General features: G+C 38.1%; 1 protein-coding gene and 1 pseudogene across 10 annotated transcripts in view; one reads left to right on the top strand and one right to left on the bottom strand.

Annotated features, from left to right (window-relative positions):
• The window catches only part of LOC110310532, a 120043-nt pseudogene that overhangs the window by 79238 nt on the left and 19345 nt on the right, over positions 1-21460 (bottom strand). The window lies entirely within an intron of this gene.
• Sybu (syntabulin) overlaps positions 7091-21460 on the top strand; it is a 110404-nt gene continuing 96034 nt past the window's right edge. For both annotated transcript variants that reach the window (XM_021183571.2, XM_021183568.2), the window contains exon 1: positions 7091-7558. In XM_021183571.2, the coding sequence (XP_021039230.1) occupies positions 7534-7558 (25 nt within the window). In that variant the 5' untranslated portion in view covers positions 7091-7533. The remainder of the gene's footprint in view (positions 7559-21460) is intronic.

The raw sequence follows: 21460 nt of genomic DNA, 5'->3' as shown, positions 1-21460 counted from the left end.
TCACATTTCAATCAAAACCTTAGCATCTGTGGCAGAAACTGATTGGCCCACAGGTCCTAAAATGTCTGTTTATCCCACCTCTTTACAGAAAAGATTTGCAAATCCCAACTTTACCCAACAGATGCAGAAATGGTGATTCAATCCTACCCAACAGGGCTCTGCTTCAGTAGGATATAGTAATAGTTAAAGCACACAAATTCTCAAGGTGAGATTTTTAAACCCTGTGAGAGCAGGTAGAAGTACTTGATGAAAACTTTGAGACTTTAGGGGTTTCTGGATGTCGCACCCATCACTCTCTAGGATATTTATGGTTGTTCTACATATGAGCCATCTTGTTGAGAAGGCAGAATTCATCTAGTACATGAAAGACTTGAGGGAAATTCTGATGCATATGTTTGGGCCACCATTCCAAAGCACTAGAGAGATCTCCGTCTGTAGGATCTAAATTAAGATTCCACCTAGTTAGAATGGCCAGTTTATTGTAAAGTTAATATGTCCAAATAGCGCAGGCTATTATCCAGTTCTAAGATATACGATTCCAAGTTGGAACTCTCTATAATAAAGTAGCAACTCTGAGACTGGGGATTGACCAGAGAGGCTAGCTTTTAGCATTGCCTACAACTGGGAAGTCTATATAATACACATTTCTCTTTGAAGTCTTTTCAGAATTTATTGTCAATTTTAATAACAAAGCCAGGCCTAAAAATATGATGTTAATAACTCCCTTGGTTTTTCTTTTATCTCATATACATAGATACATACATATCGACACACATAGCAACACATGGGGACACACAACCTGAAAACAAATACATGTGCCCATATAAATACATAGCCTACATATGCATATGTCTTTGATAAATATGTAATTAAATCTAATGCATGTATGCTTACAAATTTGTCATTATTGAAGATGGCCAGTAGGATCTCCTAAAGTGTTGATTCAGTTCGTCAGAGGGACTGCCCATGAACTCAGTCAAGGAAGCAAGAACATGAGGCCATCTTTGAGCTCATAAAGAATAGCATTAATAGTTTCTTGCTTCTCTGGCAGTATCTTATTTGGATAGAGGGGATGGAGTTAATATATTTGCTATTCTGCCCTCATAAGCTCCTTATGCTGACAGATTTTTAAGTATACTCAAAATCCCATAGGTAATGGGGTAGTGATTGGCTCTCCCAAGAACTGAAGCACACATCTGCAAATGAAAAATGAGTTTTCTCCAAGGGAGTCTCACTGGAGAAACAAACCACTCTGAAGGGTAGGCTCCTTGCCCAGCAATAGATGAACAACACAAAATGAACTCCATCATGAGGTTCTTTGTCTCATAACGCTGAGCCAGGGCATTTTTCTTTTCTCACCTTGCAGGTCCTCTGTGTTTCATATCATGGCTTTTAGTTTTTGTGTTTTTAAGAAATTCCTGTGTGTAAATATATGTGTCTCTGCATCTATATGTGTCTCTTGTACCTTTTCCTGTTTGTTTTGGTAGTCTGATTTTTTTTCTTTTAGCTTATTGTATTTTATTATTATTGCTTAGGTGCTGGTTTGTTTTCCAAGGAGAAAAAAAAAGGGTATGAATTCAGAAGCTAGGGGATACAGGGAGGAACTTGGAGAGGGAGGGAAAATCATGAGAATATATTGTATCAAAAAATCTATTTTCTATAATAAAAATCCATTATTCTATGTCTAGATTTTATATTTAAAAAAAAACTATTTTTCTATAATAAAAACAACTAAGATAGATAGAAAAGTTCTTGATGCAGACGAACTGGATGGAAAACAGAAGAGTAATATCTTAAATCTGCAAAGCCCTGAAGTGATTTCAGTCTTCATGGGTTTCATCTTCCCGACATCCATAACTCCCTTTAAGTCTCAGCTACTCTACCCTGGTCATGTATAATTTTCCAGAAATTACCACTCTTCTAGCTTCAGGAACAGGTACCTTCCCAGGAATTTCAGGCAGTCCTCTGCTCTTAGATAACATATCACATTTTAAGACACATTGAGGGAATGAGTTTTCATTAAGTATCTATTGTTTTCAAGAGAAAAATAACAAGAGTATATTAGGATTGTCTGAATAACATGATATAATTGGAAAAACATAATGCAAGGATTTACTGCATTAAAGTGTCAGATAGATAATGTGACACAAACAGCCATTACTTTCTGTCCCAGGCACTGTGCAAAGTAGCAGAGACAGACACAAATAAGAAGAAATGCCTAGTGGTAAGAACTCCCAAATATTTTTTTAAGTTTCTCAATTCTTATTCTCTCTAGAAATTGCACATCTAAATTGTTCCAAGAGAAGTGTGTTAAATTTCTAAATATGCTATCAGGCAGTGGGCCACTGGAGAGGCTGAGGCAGGTGGATCTCTGTCAGTTCAAGGACAGGATGACAACCAGGACTACACACAGAGAAACCCAGTCTCAAGGAACTTAAAAAAAATTGGATATTTTATTTATCTAGATTTCAAATGTTATCCCCTCTGGAATCCCCTATCTCCTCCTCCCTCTCCCTGCTTATGTGAGGGTACTACACACACACACACACACACACACACACCGCCTCCCATCCTGGCAATTTTAAACGTTAAATTTGCATACTTTGAAGCCATGGCACTAGCTGAGCCTTGTTTACCACAGTTTACTTTGAGAATCTCAAGACACAGGTCCTTGCCTGGGTCTCACTCATTTTTTGGCGTCTGTATCACCTGTAGTGGCTTTTACATCTACGCCTCCATAATAGTCACGATGAAAAAGGTTCTAGTTGTCTAGCAACATGCAGCCCTTTCTGAACAACTTTTATAACTCTGGCTAACCTGCACTTGAGCATGACTCAGCATTGCAGCATCACCATGGCCATCACCCTCATCTCTTGTGTCTACAATGCAGAAACTTGCCACTGTGCTGTTTTCTCCCTCATCGGTCACCTCAGTACATTATTAGCTTGCCACACCCCACATAAAATTATTAAAGACATTAATTCCAACTTGAAGAGTCTGTTTCTCCTTTACATGAACCTCCTGCACTGTCTGCACACATCTTTTTGCCCAAAACGTCCTAGGATGGCCAAATATGATAACAGGAAACTGTTACAATTACACAGCAGAATCAACAGTCAATAACACAGTTCTCAAGTATTGATTCCCAATCTGGCTCAGTCTCCTCTGAGCTCCAGATTCAAGCTCTAAATTCCTTTGTCTGGCTTGATTATTATTTGAAATGTTGTATAAACAAAGAAAACCTAGTCATTTCTCCTAACCCTATCCCAACCATAGCTACAATCCTGTCTCATCTAAGGAAGCTGTCTACTTAATTGTTCAGTCATTCAAGCCAAATAGTCTGGCATTCTTGACTCTTTCTCATGCAAACCACTGGTAACTCCTGTCAACCTGACATCTAGCCAGTCTGAAATATTCTCATGCCTTATCCCTGTTAGCCTTGGAGCTCCTAACTACATCTCCAATTCTAAGAACTTTAAGATAATTACTGGCTAAGATGACTGTTTGCTCTTTCCATTAGGGTTTCAGATTTTAGAAGTCAGGAATCATAATTGTTTTGTGCTTTGCTGCATTTCTGGCAATGAGCTGCCATATAATAGCTACTCAACAAACACTGACTCTGCCACTTTCCATGGAACAACCTTTCTGACAGATTTTTTGATATTATAATTTAATTACAATATATCTCTCTTCCTTACTCTTCCTCCAAACCCTCCCAAATATCTCTTTCCAGTCTTTCTTCAAATCTGTGGCCACCTTTTTCATTGGAGGAACCACCTTTTTTGTTATAAAAATTTCAACAGTATTCTTAGGTGTGGGAACATCACTGAAGACTATTTATGGATATTTGCTTCTTCACATACAAAATGAGACAAATTAAATAGTGTATAAATTCCCAATTCATGCAAAAAATCTATAACTGCGAGTACATGTGGATCTGACTAAAACTATAGAACATTCCTTTTCTACTCATTCCACTCTTTGAGGTCCCCTTGGCTTCCCTTTACTGTTATGTCTGATGATATGCATGCTGTGTAGTTCACTTTTGTTTCTGTTGCCTCCTTTGGCATTGACTCGAAACTGCCAGGACATCATATCATTTCTACCTCATGGGTGAAGGTCTACAGACTCCGAAGTTATGAGATTGTTTTCAAATTCTTACATATATCTCATTTCAGTTAACAAATCTACTATGTATAACGCACATTACCTAGTACTTGAAGTTTTTATAATCATGATGTGCACCAGAAACTGTTCAAAATGTTATTTAACTCATACTAATTGCTACATATGTGGCGCTAACCCAATACACCTTTACGAGAGTAAGTGCTGTGATGGCTAACTTTCAGGGTGAATTTGAATGGACTTAGAACCATCTAGGAAACAGACACGTGCCCATGTCCCTGAGGGAGTTTCCAGAGACATTTAACTAAGGGGAACTCACCCTGAATATGAACAGCACCTTTTCATGGGCTGGGATTCAAAGACAAATAAAAAGGAGAAAGCAATCTGATAACAATTGCTCATGTCTCTGCTTGCTAGCTGCAGTCACAGTGTCACCAGCCACCTCATGTGCCTACCAATGTGTACTCTCTGTTATGCTGGTATCTTCTCAAAATGTGGGCCAGAATATATCTTCTCTCCTCCGAGCTTTCTTCTTGGGTATTTTATCATAGCAATGAGTCCTGAATAAACCCACAAGACCAAAACTACCCCCTTTTCACTACAAGAGCACTGACTACCTATCCTACTTGTATATTAGCTTGAATAAATGATTACCTCCAGAAAGCTGCAAGAAAGGAGTAGAGAATAATTTTAAAGGTGTAACTACCTGTTAGCATCCCCATACAGACAGGGGGAATTCCACATATTTCCACTTCTAGGTAGAATGCTACAGGAATTCAATGGCTGCTGAGAGAAAATCAGTTTTCCCCACAGATGACCTCCCACATAGATTCTCCAATCTCAGACCTAGACATATATATGCATAAAAAAAAACAAATTGACTTAGTAGGGTATATGTATATATATACATATATATATGTGTGTACATATATACATGTGTGTATATGTGCATATATGTACACATACATATATATCAACAATAACATCATCATCATCATAATGAGATCATGAATTTGGGAGAGAGAGAAAGGACAGGAGAGGTCAGCTACTGTACTCATATATGAAATGCTCAAAACTTAAAGTTAAATAAAGATTTAGCTTCGGGGGCTAGAGAGATGGCTCAGCGATTCAGAGCACTGATTGCTCTTCAAGAGGTTCTGAGTTGGATTCCCAGCAATCACATGGTGACTCAGAACCATCTGTATTGAGATCTGATGCCCTCTTCTGGTGTGTGTGAAGACAGCTACAGTGTACTTATATATAATAAATAAATCTTTAAAAAAATGATTTAGCTTCAAGTCAGGCAACAGGTATGTTATATCCTCAATTTCAAAAGACCTTTTAATATCTATGTACTATGCTGCCAAGGAATGATAAACGAAACTCCTGTTGGGAAGCAATCCATCCTGGTTCTACAGTGTGATCAGTCCTGTGCCCACTTTGCTGAAAAGCATTCCGTCCACAATTTCCCTTCTCATCCTTCCATATTTAATCTAGATGGTCTGGTCTGGAGCTACTCATGAGCACATGCACACCTTCCCACTCCTTGCCCCTGCCACTTGCATTCAAACTCTCACACCCAATGTACCACACTCAGTGTTCTTAATGCCCAGTGTACCTGTTTCAGTCTTCTGTATAAGAATATAGTGATGTTCCCTTCCAAACAGGTAGAACCTATGTTGTAAGGGCCAAACTGGTTCATTTGAAACTAATCATCTGAATTTCTATTGTACTTTTCTTCTAGCTCCACAGTGATCTTTGAAGGACTCACATGGAGTTCAAAGGACACAAGCTCTGACACAGATGCTCTGGAAGCCTGGGATGTAGAAAGAGGAAACCAAATCCCAAGGGCACAGTACAAAGAGAACCTAAACCAAGCTAATGAAGAATATACAGGAAAACCAGCAATATTAACCAAAAGCCACACTGGGAGTTTGCACCTATCTGTTAAAATTTGAAGGTTAAATTCAAAGGTCGGTACCTGGACAGAAGTGGAGGGGGTGGGGCAAAGTGCATCTATTAATGTCAAGATGTAAAGGGAAAGAGAGATGGAGGCAGGACAGGGCAAGGAAGTGGGAGGGGGTTACTTAAAACTATCTGTGAGCAAAACAATAGGGAAAATGGTGTTATCCAGAGAGTTGGGGAGATGAGATAGAACAAGAACAGCCTTTCTTGCAGAATATGTCCTGCAGGGACACAAACACAGAGTACATGTAAAATCAGAAAGAAATTCACTTGCAAGTATTTAGCCAACTATGCCCTTGCACCCCTTAGCTTATGGGAGGAGGAGCAATCACACTCATTCTGAATAGTTCTAGAGGACCTGAATTTTCTGATGAACTACCTGGAACTGCATTTTTGATGAAAGCAAACATCCTCCTACTGGTTTCTTCAGAATCTTACCTTTCCAGAAGAGCAGATAGAGAAGTTAATGCTTAGTTTTGTAGTTGTGCTAACAAATTAAAACACGATTTCTCTCCAGCCTCTTGAGGCTTTTCAGCTTCTTCTAAAACCAGCACAAATACTCTCTCCATTTCACTAGCTGTTCAAGAATTTGTTATTGTTGTCAATCCTATTATCTTCTAATAGCTAGAAAGTAAATGGCCGTGTATGTCTTCAGATCAGAAATCAGAACAGTTAGATAACTTGTTTGGAGGAGGTGGGAAAGGTAATTGGTGAACTTGGGAAAAGGGCTTACAGATGCATAAATGTTTTTCCCTAGTTGGGAATGTTGTCTCCTTTTGTGAACCCAAGCAGCCTTTGATGACGGAATTTTTCCAAAGTCAGGATGTTTCAAAGGCCCCCTTAGGTTCCTGCTGCGGTTTCCTGGGTTTTAGATCTCCTGCTCAGAGATCAGAATACCCCTGCCTCAGGCCCACAACCGCCCCCAGGGCTTCCGAGTAGCCCTGCAATACAGACAAACCATCTCCCGCCCTAGATGGGGCTCCCCCAACTGGCGGGAAACGGAGGCACTGCAGTGCGACATCCTGCCGGGAGCTGAATCTGAAGCCCGAGCTTGTGAGCCACACAGGCCCTGGTGACAGCGGTCTGACCTTGGGTTTGTGAGCCCCAGAGCAGGACCCTAGGGGTATCGGTCCTCTGGTCGCTAGCGTCTATGCGCCCCCACCTACCCGTACAGAGTCTCCGGCCTCCGGCGACTGTCCCCACGTGTTCTGAAGCTCCAGGTGCCACCGCGCTGGCTCCAGAAGCCAAGAGGCCGAGGGAACCGGAGCGCGCTGGCGGCTGCCGGACCACGTGTGCTAACCGGGCTGGTGGCGCGAGCGGAGCGGGCCGGGGCTGGCTCCTCCAGCCCCAGCGCAAACCCGTTGCCACGCGCTGTGTCGCCGGCCGGCGGTCCAGTCCAGCACAAGTCTCTAGGGCATTTGGGGACACTGTCTGGACAGCGCAATGGACACGGTCTGCAAAGGAAACGGTAAGATGCACGCTTTGGTGTCAATGTCTGAGAGCACCGCAACCAATGCCTTGGGTTCAGTGAAGGCAGAGTGGACTGCTGACTCCAGAACTTTCCCTTCCATTGAAGAAGGCACCCAGGGGACTCTGGACAAACTCAAGGAGGTCATGGGAAATTGGGCACAGAGGGACACCAAGGCGAAAGTGTCCCTGTCTGATTGGTTATTGAAAGGATATAACTGGACTCTGCAACAATCAGGTTGGCTAGACCAGCATCTAGACCAGGTTGGCAATCAGTGTTGCATGTCCCTTGCTTAGTGTTTCTCAGAAGCCAGGCTTGGAAATGGCGCCTTTAGAAAGCGAGGTGTCTCCAAAAGGCCTCTGGGGGATGGATGGTTCTCAAGTCTGCAGTCTTCATGTTTGTGTTTCCTAGGCGATTTTTCATAAAGATTATCCGAGGTGAAAAGATTAATCTGGATTTCATTACTATGTGATTGAAGAGGTTGAACATCTCATAATGGGTGGTGTCAACAGCTTACAGTATATAGTGGGAGTGAGCTGTAGAACCAACCAAACGAAGGAATATGGAAACTTAAATTGGTGTGAGGGGAGACACCTACGCCTTCAAATGGGGGAACACCTTTTTCCCTGATGTTTTTATCTTCTCCAGTGCAGTGGAACCAAGTGAGAGACTTTTCTGCTGATTCTCGGGGTCCTTTCTAGGTGTCTTGCTTCATGATCACAAAGCATGGCAATTCAACTCCTGAATGTCTTTTTCCAGAAAAGAGCCAAACTTGAACCCACCACAGTTCAGAATCTGCATTTTAGTCTCTGCTGTAGCAATGCCAGCTCGGTGTTTCATGAGGTATATTTGGGAGATGGTGTCTTTTCTATCCTCAAAGGAAACCCTTGGAGCAAAAGAAACCAAGCAGGCTTTCTGTGCCAAAATTTCTCCATGTAGCATTTGAGGGAATAGTCCATTTGTTACTTTGAAAGCAGCATATTACTATAATGCATATTTCAGTTGCACTGTTTAAGTGAAAATCCATGGAAAGCACACTGTTCAATCTATTTTAAGTTATATTTCATTAACTTAATGTGGGCTTTATAGCCACACTACTTACTCCTATGTTTCAACTGGTCTTGCAAACAGCCTGGTTGTAACTAGAGGAGTTCTGTTCTAGCAATAGAAAAAAGTCAGGATCTTTCTACTAAAATTAGCTAAGAATTCTCACAATCACAGTATATCTCCTGCACCCAGTAAGAAATTCTCAGTAATAATCTCGTGTGAATCTTTCCAGATGCCTTGCTGAAGTACACACTTCCCACATGTCCCAAGATGACAGTCTATGGACCAGCTTCATTTCCCAAATGTGTTTACTTCACTTAAAAATCTTTAAAAATCAAAGAGAATTTGCTCTGAGAAATCCAAATTTCTAGCTTCATCAGGCCTGGCAAATCCTAGTGAGGGCACAGACTTTTCTAAAGAGGGTGTCCACTGTTTTTCTGTTGATGGTACACTACCGGCTCATGTATAATGACTGCCTTTAAAAAGTGTCTAAGCTTTGTGACTTGTGCTCTAAACCACCTTCCAAATATGCTAGTCCCATTCCATCTATAGATATATGAGTAAAAATAAAGTGAGTTACTTATGGCTCAGACATTCCATTAAACAAAAGCTGATCTCTAAGCACCAATGTTTTCTTCACTAAGTGTTCAGAATGCACTGCTTAAATTGTCAGATGAAATATTAAATGTTTAGAATATTTAAATACCACAGATAAATATTTAAATTAAAATGTAAATAAGATTAAATATGTAAAATAATTGAATATTACAATTATAAACAAATGTAAGTCTCTACAGTTTTAGAGGCTCTTCCTTCTATAGTATTTGAAACAGAAAAATTAGATGTTTCCTTTCTACATCTGATTTTGTGAGGGTGCAGGGGGTGTCTTTTCTCTTCTCCAGGGTTCTGTAGATGTTCACAGTAGTGCCATGATTCTGTTCTATTGGTAAAAGTTGCCACTATAAAGCCTGACCACACTATTTGGCTGTCAAATGAACCAAGTGCTTTCATGTAGCACCCAATCTAAGGGTTACTTCCCATTTGTAAGCACTGTTCTGCAGTTTTTACTCTTGAAATTATTTTTGTTTCCTTCAAATATAATTAAAACGAACAGGTTTTTTTTGTTTGTTTCTTAATATTTCTGCAAGATGTAGTCAGAATTCATTTCTAATCTTCTTGACACTCTTAAATTAAGTGTCATTGTATCACATGTTTCTGAAATTAAAATTCCAGATTTTTTTGACTATTCACAGTTATATTAGTAGTTATAACTTTCATTATCATAATGTTGAGCTAAAATATTTAACCAGCTAAACATTGTTATTTGAGTGAAATAGATAATGTAAAATAATAACATCTTGAATGGTCCTCTATACTGAAACAGGGAAAGAAAAAACAATAATAAGTAATCTATTTCTCAAAAAATATAAATATATAAAATATAAATTCAATATCAAAAGAGAACATTCTATCTTATTTCCCTAAGAAAATGATGAACCTTTGATGACCCAGCCAAAGACAATTTCTTGAGTTAAAACCATAAAAATCATGTTAGGTTCAATCTACTAACAGTGCATTTTCTTTCCCTGGGGCAGAGTGACATAATTCTGTAGTGTGAATGAAGAGTCGGATAGAGGGTAACATTAACCAGTCATCTCCCTACTTTCTTGGTTAGACTTGTGCCCAGGGAAACCCAATTTGTAATTTCATCAATTTCACACCATTAATACACATTAAACTAACTTTAAAAGATACAGAATAATGGTCTGAGTGAGTAGGTGCTATTAAATCTAATGACACTTTAATGTATTTATTAAAATGATGCATGCCTTTGAAAGGACCATTATGTTTCCATAAGATAGCAAGGGGTAGACTTGTAAACTTTATATCATCTAGATGAACATCCTTCCATATTCATTTGGTTCTTGGCATGATAAAAAGAAAGGTGACTACTCTAAGGTTATTTCTTTTTTGTAATTATTTCTATAATATATTTTGAGATTACAATATAATTACATCATTTATCTTTCCCCTTCCTCTCCCCCCCCAAGCAATCCTGTGTGCCCCTTCTTGTTGTCTTTCAAATTCATGGCCTCAATTCTCACTAGTTGTTACATACATATATGTATATACATATATACTCTTAAATACATAAATACAACCTGCTCAGTCTGTATAATTTTACTTGTATGTATGTTTCAAGACTGATTATTCATTATTGGATAATAAAATAGTGTGATCTTCCGTGGGAAGAGCTTTCTGTTTTCCTTAGTTGCTTATAGTTCTTCATGTTAGTTTGAATACTAGCATGCTTATTGATGTTGTCCTATTCAGCTCAAGACTGGGCAGTCATGTTGATGAGACTTTACATGTGTAGCTTCTAACATTCCTAAGAGGCAAACTCACACCAAACTCTGATTCTCTGACTCAAATAATCTTTCCACCCCCTCCTCTGCAATGGTACTTGAAATTCTCTCATCTGGGAAAACAATGCTCCTTCAAAAAGCCAAAGACCACTAACAAAAACCACATTACCAGTCATGAGAAGCTCTCTTTTGAATTGTTGGTAAGGTTTGTTCAAGAAAGCTTTAAAAACATTGTAAGCTATTGTTAATTCCCTTGGTTTCCTCACCCTTTTGGGGCAGGGAATATAAGTTTCTATTGATGAAGACACCATGTACTTCAGATATAGAACCCAGAGGCCCTTGAGCTAAAACTGAACTTCATGCCCCTACCTGAGGAATAGTTTTCATGGTGCCAGAGAGCATCAGGTAAGTTTCCAAAGTGGAGAATCAACCAACTGTTCTGCACAACTATGATGCTTATGAACCACAGCAACCACATCATGGTATGATAACCTGAAAAAAGTGCACAGTAGTGACACACGTATCCTGGAAGTAACCAACAGCTCTCTAATTGGATTCAGCACTCACTCAACAAGAAGAAAACCACTCCTTGTCCTGGAAAACCTAGCAAGGCTAATAAAGTCCTGGATCTTTATGGAGTACCCACAAATGCCACTTTACTAAACCAACACAATCATTAACTATATTCTAAACATTTGTTCTTATATCCACAAATAACTGTAGTATCCAACTAACATTAAAAAGATTACTTTTTGCAATAAACACAGACTATTAGAGAAGGCCATAACCAATCAAAATGCAGAGTTGTGGAATCCAGCCCAAACTGATATATCTACAAAATAGCTCACACCTAGGACTATTTCTGTTCTTATTACTGAAAATATTTTGATTGCACAATATATTCTTATCATGGCTTCTTCCCACTGCTCATCCCAAATCATCCCTACCTCCTCCCCTATCCAAGTCCTTTGTGTTTAATGGGTTTTGTTTTGTGTTTGTGTGGGGTTTATGTGTGTATGTGCTTTTATTGTTGTTGTTTATCTGTTTGTCACTCTGGTTTCTTTCTTTGTTTTTATTTGGCTATTTGTTTTCTAAGTTTATTTCTTACATCTAACCCAAGGAAATGGTTCTTAGTAGCTCTTGTATTGTCTTGAGTGATCTATCCATGGTGCTGAATTACTTTCTTTGATTGAGACGCCTCCCACCCTGACTACAAAAGTAAACAATGAAGAAGGGAAGACTGATGTTTCTCTTGCTCAACAATTTAAAAATAATAATAATATAAGGCTGGAAAATGGTGCTGTGTACCTTTAATTCCAGCACTCAGGAGGCAGAGGCAGGCTGAACTCTGAGTTTGAAGACAACCTAGTCTACAGAGTGTGTTTCAGTACCACCAGACCTACACACACACACACACACACACACACACACACACCTGTCTAGAGTAAAACAAGAGCTATAATTGAAATTTAGAAATTCACATATTGTACAATTTTGTACTTAGCATAGAAGATATGAAAACATTATTGATTCGTGTATTTGAGGAATTTGAAGGGGGAACAGAAAGCATTCGTTTGTAGCCTAATGTTCCAACTAGGCATTTCCACCTTCTCACTCTTACTATTCCTTTATTTACAAAACTGCAATGTGATAGTCATAGTCTCTGACTTGTGCTCATTTACCAGAAACTTCAGTTTATGTTTTGAGAGGCCAATACTTTGAGCATTCTTCATGTAATTTCAGGCAAGGCAAAGTCATACCGTTTCTAATAGTGAACCATAATTTGCAATCCTCTTTATATACTTACATAATACCTATGATCAGTTTCAGATTAATTTGGTGAGAAATATAGCCCTGAAGATTACAAATGATTTTAACACATGGTGCTTGCCACAGGAAGCCAAAAGTTAATAACGATTGCACATATATTGAAAATAAAATGATACCATAAACCAATACATATCATTAAAACAACATCAGGGAGGAACTGAGTCAGTTTGGTATTTTCACTATCTTATTATTGCTATTTCCTAACTCAGTTATTAACACATAGTAAGTACGACCTATTACTTGTATGAATTAAAATCTGAATGTAAGAATACATACGGAAGTAAAAGAGATGCTAACACTGATCACATGGCACAAGCTCACAGGTATCAATTAGCAAGTTAGACACTTGGTATCAGTTATTCCCAATGCATTAAAATATTTAGAGCAAAGTAAGTGTGTCTGCTTTAGTGTATATTAAATGATACATATGTGGTGTGCTTTCTCTATACTATTCCTTTAATATTTACATAATTAATTGTCTTTTTTTATTCAAATATGGGAAGTTAAGTGACTTGCTTAAAACCAAGCAACTAAATAAGAATTAAATGTTTTTATATGCCTAATTTTGAGTTTTTAAAAAACTTTAACATTTAAGTGCCTTCTTAATTTTCATATGACCATCTAAATTAAAGCTCTTCAAAAATCTATTTCTTGAAATCACCATGCCTGACATTAAACTGTACTACAGAGCAATTGTGATAAAAATGCATGGTAGTGGTACAGTGACCGACAGGTAGATCAATGAAATAGAGTTGAAGACCCAGAAATGAATCCACACACCTATGGTAACTTGATCTTTGACAAGGGAATTAAAACCATCCAGTAGAAAAAAAGACAGCATTTTCAACAAATAGTGCTGGCCCACCTGGCTGTTATCATGTAGAAGAATGCTAATTGATCCATTCTTATCTCCTTGTACAAAGCTCAAGTCTAAGTGGAACAAAGAACTCCACATAAAACCAGAGACACTGAAACTTATAGAGGAGAAAGTGGGGAGAAGCCTCGAAGATATGGGCACAGGGGGAAAATTCCTAAACAGAACAGCAATGGCTTGTGCTGTAAGATCAAGAATTGACAAATGGGACCTCATAAAATTGCAAAGCTTCTTTAAGGCAAAAGACACTGTCAAAAAGACACTGCTTGTGGACGTTGTACATCGTGGTGCGGAGCCTAGTGCGCACCACGATGTACAACGTCCACAAGCAGTGAATGGCTAAGATCAAAAATTCAGGTGACAGCAGATGCTGGTAAGGATGTGGAGAAAGAGGAACACTCCTCCATTGCTGGTGGGATTACAAGCTTGTACAACCACTCTGGAAGTCAGTCTGGAGGTTGCTCAGAAAATTGGACATAATACTACCAGAAGATCCAGCAATACCTCTCCTGGGCATATATCCAGAAGAAGTTCCAACTGGTAATAAGAACACATGCTCCACTATGTTTATCACAGCCTTATTTATAATAGCCAGAAGCTGGAAAGAACCCAGATGTCCCTCAACAGAAGAATGAATACAGAAAATGTGGTACATTTACACAATGGAGTACTACTCAGCTATTAAAAACAATGAATTTATGAAATTCTTGGACAAATGGATGTATCTGGAGGATATCATCCTTAGTGAGGTAACCCAATCACAAAAGAAGTCATTAGATTTGCACTCACTGATAAGTGGATATTAGCCCACAAACATAGAACATCCAAGATACAATTTGCAAAACACAAGACAATCAAGAAGAGGGAAGACCAACAGGTGGATACTTCATTCCTTCTTAGAATAGGGAACAAAATACCCATGAAAGGAGTTACAGAGACAAAGTTTGGAGCTAAGATGAAAGGATGGACTATCCAGAGACTACCCCACCCAGGGATCCATCCCATAATCAGCCACCAAATCCCGACACTATTGCATGTGCCAGCAAGATTTTGCTAAAGGGACCCTGGTATAGTTGTCTTGTATGAGGCTATGCCAGTGCCTGGCAAATACAGAAGTGGATGCTCACAGTCATCTATAAGGTGGAACACAGGGCCCCCAATGGAGAAACTAGAGAAAGCACCCAAGGAGCTGAAGGGGACTGCAACACTATAGGTAGAACAACAATATGAACTAACCAGTACCCCCAGAGCTCGTATCTCTAGCTGCATATGTAGCAGAAGATGGCCTAGTCAGCCATCATTGGGAAGAGAGGCCCCTTGGTCTTGCAAACTTTATATGCCCCAGTACAGGGGAATGCCAGGACCAAGAAGTTGGAGTGGGGGGGGAGGGGAGTGGGGGGGGGGGGGTATGGGGGACTTTGGGGATAGCATTTGAAATGTATATAAAGAAAATATCTAATTAAAAAAAAAAGAGCCGGGTGGTGGTAGAGCATGCCTTTAATCCCAGCACTTGGGAGGCAGAGGCAGGTGGATTTCTGAGTTTGAGGCCAGCCTGGTCTACAAAGTGAGTTCCAGGACAGTCAGGGCTATACAGAGAAACCCTGTCTCAAAAACAAAAACAAACAAACAAATACAAAAAACAGAAAACAAAACAAAAAACAAACAAAAAAAGTTATAACCTTAAAAAAATCTATTTCTTGTGATTAGTTTATGACAAGTTTCTTTTGCCTAGATACATTTCCTTTCCCAGATATCTGGAGTTACCTGGAAAATGGAGAAAAAAATGGAATTATGGGAAATGAATAATACTCAGTGCTTTCAGTTAATAATGTTTACTGACACTCCACTCGAGGAATAATTCTCCAATCATGTAGTCTCTCCTATAGTAAACTAGGCATGGCGTGATGTCCAGTCACAGATTTGAGGAAAGGGTTCTGCAATGGAAATATTTCCTACTTTCCAACAAGTCCTATGTCAAACAACTGAACATGTTAACCAATTCTGACTTACATATTAAACTCATTTATAGAAGTATTATTTAAAAATTCTACAATTTTTTTTATTTTTTAATGTGACTGATACTTTATCTTTATGTTACATTTTTTGAGACAAAAATTTATAAATCTAGCAGAGATTGAGTTTGCTGTTAATCATCACTAAAATGTGTCCAGAAAACTCACCAATCATCTTAAACTAAAGAAAATAACAATTTTTTCATAAAAGAGCACTGGGAGAAAGGAATCTATAAAGAAGTTACATGCTTACCATTCATAAATTAGTCCTCTGACATCCAGCTAAGGAACTCAAAACTGAAAAAAATTCACTAAAGTAAATGCTGATAAAAAAACACTATATACACTAGAAATACCTCATTTTTCTCACTACAAAAGGCAAACAACAATCTTGTTTACTTTGGTGAAATGAGGTTGGACTTCTGTATTAGATGAAGTGGCTGATATGTTATGTATGTACACAGTCATCCTGTATGTGAATAAATATCCATGGAGATTTATAATAGATAGATAGATGACAGACGGACAGACAGACAAATAGAGATAAACAGATACATAAACGATAGAGATGGATGTTGATGATGATAGCTCCATCACTTGCTCTAAAAGGCGTTGTATATTTTGTTGTCTAATTATCACATATAAGAAGAGGAAAATGAACATTAGTCAATGAACACTAAGAAAGGGAAACTACGAAAAGTAATTCAAACCTAAAAATCTGAAATAAGATAACTTGCTTAATGTTTCATGCTAACATATAACTAATGTGGCTAGCTGTTTTGGTTTGGTTACTTTTTTATTATTTCATGGTGTTAACTTTTTCATAGCATTTTTCATCATGTTGTGCTTTCATCTATATTTCACTGTTCTTAGAAACTGATTTCCACACAGCTCTTATACATGTCACTGACAAATTTTGCACACTAGGGAGAAGAAAATGGTTAAGAAAAATTTTCAAAAACCTCTCCTTGGATTTCTTAAGGCACATTTAAAGTAAGCAATAATACAATGTTTATAACATATGCCTCATATAAATAAGACCAATAGCAACATGATAACAAATTTCTAACTGGATTTACACCCATTGTGTGACTGGTTTTGCTGGAGTGCAAGAGAGGACCCAGTCCCTTGGCCTTACTCACCCTATCAGAGTACTTCGGTTGGCAGCTTTGTCAGAGAGCATCATTGTGCCCTGAGCACACAGAAACGCAAACTGCTAATTTAGCATTCGTATTCTACTTGAACAAAGGGGTACCAGAAGGCACCATAAATCAATACAGATTTCTCTGGTTTCCAGTTAGAGAGGAGACAGAGCAACCCAGCTCTTGAATTCTTTAAAGCAAGTCTTCAAACCTTGCCTCAGAACTAAAATTTTTATTCATTTATTTATTTATTTATTTTGACACAGGATCTCACTATGTAGTCTCACCTAGCCTGGAACTTTACTATGTAAAATCTGCTAGACTTGAACTCACATAGATCCACCTGCCCCAGCTTCTCAAGTACTAAAATTAAAGTCATTTGCTACCACTCCTGGCAGATGAAATAGTAATTTTTCTATACAACTTCTCTTTCTTAATAGGTAAGCTTTCTTGTGGTCATGAGTAAGAAACACTTGTTTTAATAGGGGCTATTATCTATCAAAGATTTGTCTGTCATAATGTCATAAGAAGTTTAAAGAAAATAGGTTAACTGGGCATAGTTTTGTGAAATGCTGCTGGCTTTTCAAAGTTTAGTTTTGAAGTTAGGGGTCTGTAGAAAACTTAAATTTTCAAGAGAGCAATTAAACTATGAACAACTTACACTGCCTGACCTTTCTCAAAAGAAAAATTAAAAATGATGGAACTTACAATTTATTTCAAAATTTCATTTGGGTAGAAAGCAGCTTTGTTTCCATCAAACCACACAGAACCACCTTCTGTCATCTTCACTATGACTGTCTTTGAGCTGACTGACAGGAAAGAGCTGCATGTAGTTAGTTCTACACACAGCAGATTGAAAGCAGCTGGTGACTGCGTTCCAGTTAGTGTCTATTCTGAGTTTATTTCAGGTCATATGGTTTTATTTTGCAAGCACTGTTGTAGAAAGTAACTGAGAACTAATTATCAGTTTAAAATCATTTCTCATAAATAAAAATTTTTGTGATAAGTTAGCTGTCTTAAAGTTGAACAAACTGGCTGTTTCTGCAGAATTTAAGAATTTATACATGCTTTCCTAGTTTGGAATCAGCATAGTTTAGAATTCATTTCTGCTCCTAACTGGGACTTCTGTAGCATATTTTATTTTTACTTAATTATCTCTTATTTATATTTTGAAACATACTTAATGTGATTATAATGGTATACTTTAGACCCTATTAGAGACTCCTGAAAACAAAACTGGATTTAAAATGTTTATAGATTCCAGTGCTACTTAGCATCAGGGAGACCCAATGTTAAACTTCAACAAAGGGGAAAAACTTTTGACCAATGAATGACCTCAGGCTACTTTGTAGTAAGGCTTATGTTTTTCAAGACACTCAGAAATCGATTCTAAAGTGATGGAGGTTACTGTTACTAAATTATGACATCACTGACAACAGAGAGTCACTGAATCACTCTGTGTTTCATTCCTCATAACCATCTGGTACCCCGAACTTCATGAGTCACATGTTTGAGTCACAAGAACGTAGTAACAAACAATTGCAGAAAAGTGTTTCTACTGTGAGAAACAACTAAGAGCTGTGTGTGAGAATCAATTAGTCACATAGTACACCCAAGTTATTCTAGTCTTAACCTGGCATAAGCCACTGCCTATGAAAGAACCATCTTTTCCCATAATCTTCAATTCCTTTGGAACTTCTCTTTTTCCTGTACCTAAATCAGGTACAGATAATATAGGTACATGTATATGGCAAAACAGTAAATGGCATTTCAAGACTAATAATTCAAGATGCCATTCTTGCTATATAGTAATGGCGAATAAAATACGTAGGAGTATAAATATATTTGTTTTCCAAAATGTGACACAAAATGCCCTAAGTGTTAATGTATTTGGAGTCAGGTCTTAAAAAGCAAATTTTTTCTTTTCTTTTTTTAAAGGTTTAAGTAGTGTTAAATTGCATTTCTCCAGATCTAAATATTCTGTAGCTAAATATAACAAAAGCATTCAAGTTTTCATATATCTCCTGTCTCTGAGATCCATCTCAGTCCGTAGTTTGGAAGTCATCATATTGAAGACAGTTTCAACACACAGGGGGGAAAATGAGGTTGGACCGTGGCTTCAAGGTTACAAAAAGGATCCAAAAGATGATGCCCATTCAAATTTCTAAAGGTGCCTGACACACAGTGGTTACTCATTTCAAGATGGTCTTAACAGTTTTTCTTTATCTTACCAATTTTAACATTAAAACATCTTCTACCTTTAACAAAGAATATAAAAAATGTTTATGTCCTGTAATTATAATGATTATTTGCTTATCTGTGTTTTCATGTGTGTGATAATGCTTTTGTGGAACTCACAGGACCTATGGGCACTGGCTCCCTTTCTAATGTGTGAGTCCAGGGGTAGAACTGGGTTTGTCAGGCTTGGCAGCAGGAGCCTTTACCTGCTGAGCCATCTCACCAACCCTATTTGTTGTTTTTAAAATGCAGATTCACTCAAACCTTTGCTGGAATATAATGTGTATTTCTTTGTAACAGTTTTCAAAATAATGAATGAATTTGAAGTTACGAAGATAATGCAGGAAATGCAAATGCTTTTTCTACAACATATACTATAAGGCTTAAATGATTTTAGCAGATGACCAATTCCAATATTATCTTCTAAATGCCAGGCTTACATGTTTCTAATTTCATAAGAAATCCATTCCCTCTCAAGTGCTATGACCGGTGTTCAGCTCAATAAAGTGGCTAAAAATAGATTAAGTAAATAAATAAATAAAAATAAAATGGCTAAGTAGTTTTTAATCATCATGCACCTTTTACACATCAGTGGAATGGTGAGTCTCAGCACAGAAAAAAGTCCTTGATGATGTGTTCTCAAATTGGAGTTACACAGATAGTCTTAATACTGGGGCCCAAGATTCCCAGTTGTCCAACCACAGTTTATTAAATGCACAATAGAGTTAAAATTATTCTATTTTATACAATCTTTTCCAACAATGACAGTCTACATGATAAGCACTGGATAACTCTGGAAAGAGTTTTCTTAAGTTGATAAATATGAGTCTAAAACACATGTAGAAGATGGGAGGAGGAGGTCCCTTCAACATTCCACTTTATCTGCTTCATTGCTAAGGTTTGTTTGTTTGTTTGTTTGTTTGTTTGTTTATTCTAGTGTCAGTTCTGGGTGAACCAGGGTGGCCTCTTCCTGTGTTGTGCAACAGTTCTGCCTGATCCTGTTCTGATGGTGTCTCTCACATGTGCAGTGTCTGTGGGAGGAGCTTTAACACATCCCCCCCCACCCCTTTCACAAATTGATCCCACCAGATAGACCAGGCTGGCCTTGAATTCAGAGGGAGATCCAAACATCTCTGCCTCCTGAGTGCTGAGATTAAAGGTGTGCTCCACCATGCCCAGCTCCCACTTCTTGATTCCTTGTTTGTTGTCTCCTCAAGCATTTTCTCAGAGTTAGTCCCAGAGAAAGTGTTTCTGCTTCAAGTGACTACATTCAGGACGAATGTCTATACTGTTCTTTTTTTTTTTTTAAGATTTATTTATTTATTTTATGTAAATGAACACACTGATGCTCTCTTCAACCACACCAGAAGAGGGCATTGGATCCCATTACAGATGGTTGTGAGCCACCATGTAGTTGCTGGAATTGAACTCAGAACCTCTGGAAGAACAATCAGTATTCTTAGCCACTGAGCCATTTCTCCAGTCCATTACTAAGGTCTTACTCATTATCCAAATTGTACACATCATAGAAGCTGGGCAGTGGTGGCACACACCTTTAATCCCAGCACTTTGGAGGCAGAGGCAGGCAGATTTCTGAGTTGAAGGCCAGCCTGGTCTACAGAGTGAGTTCTAGGACAGCCAGGGCTATAGAGAGAAACCTTGTCTTGAAAAAAACAAACAAACAACAACAACAACAACAACAAAAACAAAAACAGCATAATTTAATGAAAGGATATTTGCAACCTTATTCTTAAATTACATGCTGTGCTTTTACACCCACATTATTGGTTTTCTTACAAATGTTATGCAAAAGGAGCTATAGCAATAGTCACTTTTTGTATTTGTAGAGGAGTAAGCTACACTCTTCATTTTTATAAGTGAATAGTGATAAAGTAACCACGAACTTTTCTGTGCGCATCCACTATGTTAAAACCCCAAATCAGCTATACGTTCTTGTAAGAATCATAAATCCCTTTTCACTCAAAATAAAAAAATAAATAAATAAGTGCTGTAAGCCCTCCAGAAACTGACTAGTTTTCAATTTTACTTCCTATTTTTACCCTTTAAAAGTTTATGAGACAGAGGCCCCTTGGGCTAGCAAACCTTATATGCCCCAGTACAGGGGAATGCCAGAGCCAAGAAGTGGGAGTGAGTGGGTAGGGGAGCAAGGCAGGGGGAAGGTAAAGGGGACTTTTGGGATAACATTTGAAATGTAAATGAAGAAAATATCTAATAAAAAATTGTGGGCTACAGATTCAATGCAATCCCCATCAAAATTCCAACTCAATTCTTCAACGAATTAGAAAGAGCAATCTGCAAATTCATCTGGAATAACAAAAAACCTAGGATAGCAAAAACTTTTCTCAAGGATAAAAGAACCTCTGGTGGAATCA

The sequence above is a fragment of the Mus caroli genome, chromosome 15 (assembly GCF_900094665.2).
Source record: "Mus caroli chromosome 15, CAROLI_EIJ_v1.1, whole genome shotgun sequence".
Classification (NCBI taxonomy): Eukaryota; Metazoa; Chordata; class Mammalia; order Rodentia; family Muridae; genus Mus; species Mus caroli.
This window is presented reverse-complemented; position numbering and strand designations above follow the sequence as displayed.